This window comes from Charadrius vociferus, unplaced genomic scaffold, assembly GCF_000708025.1.
Source record: "Charadrius vociferus isolate BGI_N301 unplaced genomic scaffold, ASM70802v2 scaffold450, whole genome shotgun sequence".
In the NCBI taxonomy this organism is placed as follows: domain Eukaryota; kingdom Metazoa; phylum Chordata; class Aves; order Charadriiformes; family Charadriidae; genus Charadrius; species Charadrius vociferus.
The window spans coordinates 2164960-2176583 of NW_009646931.1; the positions used below are offsets into that span (position 1 = coordinate 2164960).

Here is an 11624-nt window from a genome sequence, read left to right on the forward strand (position 1 = left end):
CCAAAACCCGGGCTGGAGATTTCTGGTCTAACAGTGATGATGAGGAAGACGAAGTCGAAGAGACTTTTAATTGCAAATCCCAAGTCTTTCCTCTACAACCGCTGATAAAAACTGAAACTGCAGTCGATGATGGTGACAAAACCCACACCACTGTGCGAAGCCTTATCATTGACACCAGAGCCCAAATGTCTGCAATCACTAACGAAACAGCACAACTTCCGGGTATAAATCCCACCCGATGAAGAGTCAACTTCACAGGAATTGATGGTGTAGTAAAAACATGCCCCACTGCAAAAATTAACCTCTGGTTGCCAGGGGAACAGCGATTAACTAAAACAGAAGTGCTAGTGGGAGCCTCTTGTACTAATCTCCTGGGATTTGATGCGCTGCGTGGGAGGATGTGGAAATTCCTGGACAGAACAGTGTGGAGTTTTGCAGGACATGAAAAAGAATTAGACACAGTGAGACTGAGTCTATTAGAAACTTCAATACCTTTACCTCCCTCCAAAATCACCAATGTTCGGCAATATCCACTGCCTGCAGCTGCACTTGCAGGAGTTGACGGGGTGGTATCGGAATTGGAAAAAAGAGATATCATTAAAAGGGCTCATTTGCCAACACTGCACCTCTGACTGCCGCAGTTTATTGCTGAAATGTTAAACCTTCCTTCATCCCTATTAAAGGCAACACTGGTTTCATTCTCCTGCATCCAGACACTCAGGATTGACCTTCTTAAGGGTCCTGTTTTGGTGTTTAGTGTTAGGTGTCCTTCTCCACACATGCCACTTGTGGCAGGTCCTTTTCCAAGATGAGGATTAAATCTCAACATAGAATCACAGAATGATTTAGGTTGGAAGAGACCTTTGAGATCATCAAGTCCAACTGTTAACCTAACACTACCATCTAGAGATACAGATAGCACCACATTCCCTATTAAGAGTTCCAGAGCAGTTACCGTAATTCAAGTAATTTGATTTTACATCAATTCTTAGTACAAATTTTAGAACAAAACTAACAGAAATCTACTGCAAAATATCCAGACGTCATCTTCACTGGATACAAGAGCAGCAGTGAACTGTCAGGAGAAAAAACTTTGAGATGAGTAGGTGCGTGATTTCATCTTTTCCTCTGAAGTGCAGTACTGTAAAGCTTTTCATTTCTTCTCTTATGGATATTGGTTTCCTTGATAAAGTATGACAGAGACCAATATGTCGAGGACTGTGAATGCCAAATCACATCTGTGTATTATGTCAGGAATGTCAAACTTGGGAACAGGTAGGTCCCCTGCCCCGTAGAAAGACTGATTCAGGACTGGGAGGCTTTTTCTTTTTTTTAAAAAAAACTAGATGACACATTCTTACATGTAGTCTCTGTGTACCAAAGCGACATAAAGATATATTGGGCTCTGTCTCAACATCTTCCTTGAGAGAGAAGACCTTACCAACAGTTAACCTATTTGCATGAAAACTACACCAACATTAGATATAAAACCACTGCAAAACCACTGCCCCACTTTAGAACAATCCACATACTACACGGTTTCAACAGTAGTATAGCATGAAATTCCATCTTAACTGTCACTGAAAAATACACAAAAATATAAGAAACATCAACTAAATTTGACCATACATTCATTTAGCCCTGTATTCAGTCTTTTATCACAGCAATAATAATGCTGACCAGATCTGGCCATTATAGTTTATTCCCTTCATTCCCTCTCACTATCCACAACTGTCATACAAGAGATATTATAATGCCTGTTGCATTTCCTATCTGTTTATGAGGCCTTCTAAACATGAATTTTTCGCATCTCTTTTTAAACCTACCTCCACAACCTCCTATGGCAACACATTCCAGTATATATTTGGACAGTACCCAAAATTAAGGATTTTCTTTTATTAATCTTAATTCCAGGCACTTTCAACAAATGCCTCACTATAAGAGGATTTGGCAAACAACAGTTCTACATTCAGCTCATCTACCATCTTGAATATTTTGCAAACTTTGATGACACCCTACCCCCATTTAAACCTCTTCTCTCTAAAGACAGCCAGTCTTTCAGTCAGAGCTGGTGAGGCCACCATCTCCAAAGTTCAAGTTCTGTTATAGTTGTTTTGTTTGCTCTGCCTGCAACACAAACCAAGTTTTCACATAGACTCTTCAACAGTTTCATATTTCTGCAATGGTGTCATTAAGTGAAAATCTATTGACTCAAAAAAAAAAAAAAAGCCAGCTTCACAAATCAATGAAATATAGTTTTTCAACACACAAGGGCCAGGTGTAAATACCCAATTAAATGAAAAAAAAAAAAATGACAGGCAGATTAGACAGTTGCAACACTTAATCATATTCGTAAACACATTCTATGCATTATGTAGAATAATCAGTATGAAAGACAAAATTCCTCATTTCTGGAATGCTTAGTATAAATTCAATTTTTTAATTCGTTTTACTTGAAATTCAGAAAACCTGTTTCTTTTAAGTACAAATCAATAACAGTTCTCAATTATCTGTTGCTGGTGTGGCCCATTTCTCTCTTTAGCTTTAAACATCTCTAGTCTGAAACCTAAAGTATTCTAATGTTACTTTTCTAAGTAAAATATTCTCTGCAATTACCATAATAAAGCATATCACAGCAGTTACTTTTCCTCATTCAAAAACGACTAGACAGTAGCTTCACTTATTTAGAGTCCCATTTCCACTTGAGCATTTTTCAACATTACAAAACCAATGGCAAGACCCACCACCATAAAGAAGTCAGAAATTCACTTGATACTGTATACTAACAAACAACTGCTGTCATTTACTAATGAAATACACATTTTCAAAGGCATGCTACTCAGTACCAAACCTTTACACAACAATTAATTAATGAAAACAACACTTTTATTTATCTCTTTGAATTAAGTTTCCCAAGCTCATTAGACACTGGCATAATCAGGTGACCTTCCTTACTCAGACTCCTACTTTCTTAGTTCAGCAGGGGGTGCTGGTCGACAGCAGGCTCCATGTGAGCCAGCAGTGTGCCCTGGCAGCCAAGAGGGCAAACTGCATCCCGGGGTGCATCAAGCACAGCACAACCTGCCGGTCAAAAGAGGGGATTATCCCGCTGAGTTCAGTGTTGGTGCGGCCTCACCTTGAGCACTGTGTGCAGTTCTGGGCCCCACAGTTTAGGAAGGATGTGAAGATCCTTGGATGCATCCAGAGGATGGCAACAAAGCTGGTGAAAGGGCTGGAAGGAATGTCCTGTGAGGAGTAGCTGAGGAATTTTGGGCTTGTCTAGTGTGGAGAAAGTCCACACAATGAGGGGCAACCTCATTGCTCTCTACAGCTTCCTGAGGAGGGGACGCGGAGATGGAGGTGCTGAGCTCTTCTCCCTGGGAACCAGTGACAGGGCGCGTGGGAATGGTTCAAAGCTGCACCAGGGGAGGTTTAGACTGGACATTAGGAAGCATTTCTTTACCCAGAGGGTGGTCAGAGACTGTAACAGGCTTCCTAGAGAGGTGGTCGATGCCCCAAGCCTGTCAGTGTTTTAGAGTCATTTGGACAATGCCCTAAATAACATGCTTTAACTTTTGGTCAGCCCTGAAGTGGTCAGGCAGCTGGACTAGATGATCGTTGTAGGTCCCTTCCAACTGGAACTATTCTATTCTAGTTTACAGCTCCAGTCTTAACGTGAATTAGTGATTAAACTTTGGAGGCTTTATAGTTTCTGTTACTATTAAATTTCACAGATGGAATACTGTCTTTAACATTTAAGTCTGGTATTGCAAATTAAGCAATACAAATTTTCCTTTTCACACGATGTGTCCAAATCCTGAAAAGACCTGTCACTAGCATGAAACAAAATGAAATAGGTTTAAAATACTTCTCCTGTAACTAAATACTTTTCAGACATGTAGTGTCTCTGAAAATGTACTTATGCAGCCATTTATAGTAGTGTTTATCTGGATGTTACTTGCTTGACCAGATTTCAACTCACAGCAATTCAAGCATCAGGGATGCACTGAATCCGTATTTGGTATAGTAATCAGGCACTTGTTTAGACAGGACAAAATAAGACAATCTTAATCATTTATAATATCTTAATTTGATTTTTCACTATCTACAAACTATTCAACCTAATTAAAAAGCTGTACTAATGTCTAACTACATTCAAAAAGAACAAACTTTTTGAAGTATCTATTCCACCATTTAATAAATATTCCTACTATGGAAGTAAAACTTTTGTGTCTACAAGATGGAAAAAATACATAGTTGGCTTAACTTGCACGTGTTTTTACAACTGAATTGCTCCATAAATCACACTGTAGTATTTAAGTCTTTTTTCCTCTGCCACAGTCTTAGCAGAAATTGTGAATTTTCCTATTAAAATCATTCTGTCATGTACCTGTGTATTAAACCAGCCAGTACCTTTTGGGGAAAAAAATCCCATGTCATTTAAAGTAATTGAAAATTGGAGTCTTCTGGTTACTATGGACCACATTAGATACATTAGTGAGGCAATGCAATCTTCCCACTCACTGTGGGAACATAAAACTTGCAACTTCTAATTGAAATACACTATATCCCCAGCGAATTCAGTTACATTTGAGTCTCTACAAAGGAATTATTCTACTCTGAAGATATACTGGGTAAAGTTAAGTTTTGTCCCAGAATTTTTGTAAAAACATCTAACCAACAATGTTCATGAAATATCATTAAAAGTAATTTTAAATTACAAAACTAAAACAATAGAGGCAAAATACATTCAGTATCTAGAGCTGAAACAAATAAAATTCTTGCTTCCAGATCTCACCTAATATTGTCCTGAGAACTTGCTCTAGATTTAAAACGATGATATTTAAAGCAAATTAGGGCACAATATTGAAACGCAAAAGCCAAACAAGCCTCTAAAAAAAACCTGACAAAGATAGACCTCAATACTCACCCATCATTAGAACATGTCAAAAATTCTTCCTTGATTTTTGGATGCCAACAGCCTGAATTGAGCATTGCTGTGTGACCCTGAGGAAATAAACACATAGAGGTCTTACAAGGTTTTGTAAGATGTCTTCCAAGGTTTTACATATTTTACTCCAAATCCTTCAAGTGGAATCACATGAAAGCTGAGGGCCACAGCAGACCCTTCTGACCACAGCAATGGTTGACCGACATCACAATGATTTAACAGATTTTATGTACTCTAATCCATTTCATCCTTGCTTGTTTCCATTTTCGAATCATATAACCCCTGCCATTCTTCTGTTTATAGTTTTTCTTTCAGAAAATGATATGGAATCACACCTGCCCTTTTTCTCTTGGGAGAGCTGTAATGCAGAGAAAGGATGAAATAACGGGCATCGATATGATGTCATACAAATTGTTCCAAGCTACGCAAAAATAACAGGAACAACAAGAATTACCAGGGTGTCACAATATACATACTCAATGCCAAACTACACTAGCCAAAGACCTCGTGGGAGAAAACTGAGGAAACAGAATTTGAGAGCCAAGATTGATTTAACCTCAGGTGAGTTTTTCATAAAAGACAGAAGTTGCAAATTGAGTAGTCAGCCCTGTTTCTTTAGGATGGAAAAAACAGAAGGTAAGGATTTTATCCAAAGTAAGTGCCATTACGGTGACTATGAACATAAAATGTCTTCTCCGGTAGGCTTTACTTCTTTGAAGTACAGCCACACGCTCATTGACTACATTCAAAGAGAAATTTGGAAACTACTCCTGCAACACTGGAATTACTTCAGTTTGCTCTAAGCACAAATATGGAGAGAAATACTGAAAAGTTAATGGGGCGATATAACAAATATTTTAATATTTTGACTGTTGGACCACAATACACTGGAATTCTAAAGTTTACAAGAGAAAGAAAATCTGAATTATTTTTAAATAAACAAGAACTAAAGCAGATGTTACTATTTGATGGTTTTATATACATATCCCTAGCCAAAAGAAATAGTCATCTGACAAGAACAGCCTTAGGCAAAACAGCATTTAGCCTAGTTATTTGGCAATATACTTTACAAGCAATAAATAAATCAACTTTATCATCAGTTTGAGCAGTTGATTTTATCATTACTTTTTAGGCTTAAGCTATTTAAAAAACTGACCTGAATTTAAATCATCTATGTAAACAGAATCCTTGCCTCATACAATTTGTGGAGATAGGAAGGTCAAAACAACAATCAAATGTTGTTAAAATACTTCAAAACTAGGAATCAGCCCTTCTCCATTTGCATTTTAACTTCCATTAAAAATGTACACATTTTTTGCTTATTAGTCTTTTCTAGCTGGGTCTTGAAAACCTTAATGGATGAAGGTCCCACAACTTCCAGCATGCATCAATATATGGGACTATTGCATCCCAGAGATAGGGCTTTGAATTCTTCCTTACTGAACTTCATGAGGTTTCTCATTAAGAGCAAAAATACACTATATTATCAGTCTTCCAGCATTCAATTTATTTCTGACTTTACCTTTGTGTTTGTCATATCCACAATGTATTGGTCTCCTTTTATGCATTCCATTACTGGGAAGCCATCTCTGTCAAGAACTTTTGCCTGGGAGTTACCAGAGACAACAAGAATGACATCTCCTGTGCTGCTATACTGTAAAGATTTGATTTGGTGACTAAAAAGCAAAAAAGAAGAAAGAAAACAGTTCAGTTCCCTTCACTTCCTGTTAACCTGCACAAAAACAAAAGTGTCGATGGTGAGAAAATGCACTGCAGAAATAAACCCGTATACATTCCTATACTAAAAAGGTGGAAAAAAATCTGAGATTAATGGATTAAAGCTTTTTAGTCCTCTGTGTGTGTGTGCATGTCACATTTCCTTCTTCAACCACACAGCACATCAAACAATATTATTTACAAAGCTGGCACCTAAATTGTCATTTCTGGCAAACACATTTAACTTTAAGAATGCTCTTATAACTCCAAGTGAAAAATAGTATGTGTCAGATTCAGCTCTTCAGGGCTGAAAATCCTTTGTCATTTTCTCAAAAGCAACACGTGGATTTACAGTAGTCTATAAACTACCACAAAAGGATGTTATACTCCTACATAAAATTCGACTATACATTGTATACTAGCAAATCTTAGATAAAGTTTAAATACACCATCAACTCTGGAAACAAGACAGTAGATAACGACCTGCCTAGTCTACTATGTCTTAGAACATAGCTCATTTTCTGTAAAGGTTTTCTTACATACATCTTCTATTGATTGAGAAAAGCTGGGACAGAAATCATGGAATAGTATCAAGATGAAAAAAATTACTAACTGAAGTGGTAAGGTGGCTGATGAGTAAGAAGTACCTTTCCAGTTTCAGCATCTTCTCTCAGCATTCTGCTTTAAGAACAAAGTTCACTGCAGTCAAAGTCTGAAGCAGATACCCCTTTGATCCCCTACCCAGCTGTACTCCACTACAAGGATGGCAAAGAATGCAAAAAAGACTATCCACTCCACACCTGACAGCATTCATAACCTGGAGCATTAACAGAATGTGCACAATAACGTTACTTTATATTGACTCTTCAGCTCTGCAGCCAAATTAACTCCAAATTAAGGACTGGAATGCATTTGCCAGCTAGATTTTGGATGCCCATGGCATCCAAACTGTCCTCAAAGAAGTATCTTCTCTTTGGCGAAGAACATGTGCATTCGAATCCTAGTAACTTTAAGGAAACTATGTTTTAACAGAATTTCGTATCAGTAAAATTAACACTCAGATGATCAACAAAACCAACTATGCAACTTGTAACTTAGTAATTTAACTTTTCACATCTTATATGGTAGTGGTTTCGTGACCGACTCAGTAGTAGCTATTATCTGTTAAATCAGTCCTCAAACTGTGAGTTTCTACACAAAACACATAAAACCTTGTAATACATATTTTAAAAGTTCTGCATTGATCATAGCAATGTAAACTAAGCATAAGTTCCTCATTCAAAAAATGTTTGTTTGGCAAAACTGATTACATTATAATTCAAAAGCCAAAAATTGCTTCAAGCACCCTATTATGTAATAGAAACTGGCAGCCAAATTGGCTGAAGTATTATAAATTCTGATTTTTAGTAGAAAGGAGAAACTCAAATCTGGGAATTTCTGAAACAGATCACAGGCGACGTCTTAAAAGGCATCCTGAGTCTCAAGAGCAAAAATGGGTACTTGCTCAGAAGTGGGGAAAGAAGGCCAGCCAGATTAAGCTCCGAAGAAACACTGAAAAAATTAACAAGAAACCCACAAGAAAAAGAATATCTAAAGTCTAGAATATTCTCTGCAGACAGCTGATAAACTGAAGAATCCACCAGATTCAGCTTTAGAGCAACAAGCATATCCTAGGAATTAAAAAATTTTCCCTAGTTGTACTTCCCAGTGCTTTTGCCGTACCACCTGATTCATACAAAGCACAAAATATTCTTGAGCCCCACCTGAGCATTGCATGCAGAATGAAGTACTGCCCTAGTTATATTTCTCATCTTCTAACGCTGAAATTGTCAAAATACCCATCTCCAAAGCACAGACTCATGCTTCGCACTTTTCATTATTGAAACGTAAGAACGAAAAATAAACATTTAAAAACTACACTAAAAGATTATTTTGGCTTGATGTATGCCTCATGTATTAAGAGGATTTGGCCACTAGATATGATCAAATGGCTTGCCCAGAAGTAAAATCTGATTTCTGAGAGAATCCACAATATGTAAAGGCCTACAGAGTCTTCTGAGAAAACTTTTTCAGACACTAAAGTACTGAAATTAAAACTAACAGACATTAATACTGTTAAAATGGCACCGTTCATAATTTGACCAATATTGTCTCATTGCTTCTTTGTAGTTCTATATGACTGTGTTTAAACAAACTTTGTTTTCATCTTAGATTTAAAGTTTCTTCTAACAAGGAAGAGCACCTGATTTTACAGTCCCTACCACAGTGGCATCATAACTAATAATTTATCAAATCAGTCGTGAAAAAATTAGTCTGAGAGAAAAGATTTCCACAACCTTTATCTAAAGGAAAAAAAAAACCACCGTTGTGACTGTACAGTACGACTTTTAAAATCATGTCCAAAAATTGATTCTATAAGGAAGGTATTTGCAAAGCCCCAGAAGTTACCGCTTTTCAGATGTTTATTGGAGTATGACCAAGAGTGAAGCTCTGCAGTGGCAGTTCTTAAAGAAAATATTTTTGCTTCTTATTAATGTTAAAGTCTTGGGAAACTTACAAAAACAGTTCCCTTTAAAAGCATTAATCCAAGTCATTTTGGTTTCAAGCTGCCAAATGTGCATAGCACTTTCTGCCAGGACCTGCAGAACAGAGCTACATATGTGGGTGAACCACAACATACAGATAATTTCTACACATGTAACACAGCTTTGCCATATGCTTGCCTTCTCCCTTTAACACCGAGGTGTGGTTTGAACATACTAGTTTTTTGTCAGGATGGTTTTTTTTTGCCTTATATCCAAATTCCAAGGAGAAATTAACTGCGTAACCTGATATTTTGCCACAAAATGAAGCCTGGACAATACAGAATTGTTCTCAGGCTTTTTTATTTTTTAAATGGAATTAAATTTATGGCTCCAGAACTGGATTTCTGCTAACACCTAAAGCTTCCATACCAGAACTTCTCAGAATTCTTTGAAATTAAGGTCTGTGAATGCTAATAGTCCTTGCAATAAATTCCATACTGAAAAAATAATATAAGAATACATATACACCTGGGCTTAAGTTATATAATTCCACATAGTGCTCACCAGCATGCCTCAATGTCAGCATGAATGAACTTTTTCATGAGTTTGGATCTTTTTACCAGCCAGAGCTACAGTTACAGTTTGATGTTTACAAAATGATACAGAAGGGGTATTTAAATACTATGCTTTTTAAAATCCAAAATTAGTACATGGGAATTGCAACATAAGTGACAGTCCCAAACTTTTCAGCAGTTAATTCTATTTTTAGCATTATTTTATATTTATATTTTTATGTATTTCATTTATACTTCAACATACTCAAACCACAAGAATGTACATGTCACCAAGAACACTTGTATAAAAATACTTATGAGATACTTACAACACACTAAATGAACAGTGGCAGGGATAACAAGCACTTTAACCTCATATTTTACCATCAGTTTTTGCCAAAAGGAAGTTACAAATGTATTTGGCAAGCTGTTTTCCTTGAAATGGAACATTAATGTACACTGTACTTGCAGTTTTCATACCATATTTATGTCATATACCATTATTACCATGTACTACTAAATTTGAATGCACTCCTCTGCTCAATTTGGAAATGGTTCAGTTAAAGTAAACTCCTACTGTGGGAGTAAAGACTGTCAGCTTGCTCTCACTGCTTGCTCAGTTATGACGGGCTAGAGGAAAATACCGTTTGTATCCTGCTAACTAATCACGTAAATGAAACTCATGCCAAAAAAGTCTGAATGTGACTTCATATTTGGAGAATTTTATTTATTTATTGACTTCAAAGCGGCATGTTTACTAAGTCATGTCTTCAAAGTACATGTGCCATTCATTGGTTTATTATAACAAGATAAGTCTGTGAAAGACATTAGAATTGAATAATGAATCAAAGCACACTTTTTATTTTCCTGCTTTTTCAGTTTAGTACATCAGTAGAATCCTTTTCTATTTTGCTCCTTTTCAGGCTAACAGCCCCAACTTTTTCTCATCTTTCATTATCTAGATTTTTGGCACATCTGTAATTAGTCATACACATTCTAACATTCCAAACTGACCAAAATTCAGCTTTTTAATACAATAATGATTAAAAACAGACATTCTAAGGACTACTTACTGCAGTAAATTCAATCTGTTTTTTTAGTATACCAAAGTATCTTATGAAGTGCACCACATTAATTAGACATTAGAAAGTACCTTGCTAGGAACAACTGTATTATTAATTTATGCATGTGTTTATCTGAAAGTTTGCTGCACATGAGACATGCACTCCTTTTGAAGGAGTTACATATTCCAATTATGTGGAATAAGTAAATGAACTCAGTTCATTTACTGTTCACTGTTAATTCAGCAAATAAATGAATTCGGTTAATTTAGTTGCTGAATTACCAGTGAACAGCATGGATAATACGGAAATCACTCTCTAAAAAAATGCTTCCTTTTTTTTAATTTACATATATATAAATATTTAGATAAATGTAAATAAGCATATAGCTTTTTTCCTTTAAAAAAGACAATAGACTTTTTAATGCACCCTGTGCAGCCATTCAATTATCAGTGCAATGCAAAGGAGCAGTGCTTACAGAAACAGAGGATTTAATGAAATGTGCATTCTATTAGGAGCTTAATATAGGCACAGTCTCAGGTTAAAAAGGCAGTCTTCATGCCTACCATTCACAAGGCTGGAGTGACCGAAAAGCTTGGAGAGAGGCATCCATTCCAGCAAAATCCCAAAATTTAACATCATAGTCATATCCACCAGTTATCAAACGAGCACCTGAAGGATCCAACCCCAAAGCAGAAACCTATGCAGGGGGAAAAAAAAAATTAAGATAATTCAAGCTTTTTGTTATTTTTTTTTCTACAGTTCTTCAGGTGTCACTAAAATATAAAATAGTACTAAAGAAAAAAAAAAAAAAAAA

At 36.4% G+C, this 11624-nt stretch overlaps 1 protein-coding gene across 1 annotated transcript in view; it reads right to left on the reverse strand.

Moving 5' to 3' along the window:
* The window catches only part of WDR70 (WD repeat domain 70), a 141124-nt gene that overhangs the window by 85399 nt on the left and 44101 nt on the right, over positions 1-11624 (reverse strand). Inside the window, exons 5-7 of the mRNA XM_009894710.1 lie at positions 11374-11507; positions 6474-6627; positions 4931-5007 (exon numbers count right to left, since the gene is read on the reverse strand). Coding sequence (XP_009893012.1) covers positions 4931-5007; positions 6474-6627; positions 11374-11507 — 365 coding nt within the window. The remainder of the gene's footprint in view (positions 1-4930; positions 5008-6473; positions 6628-11373; positions 11508-11624) is intronic.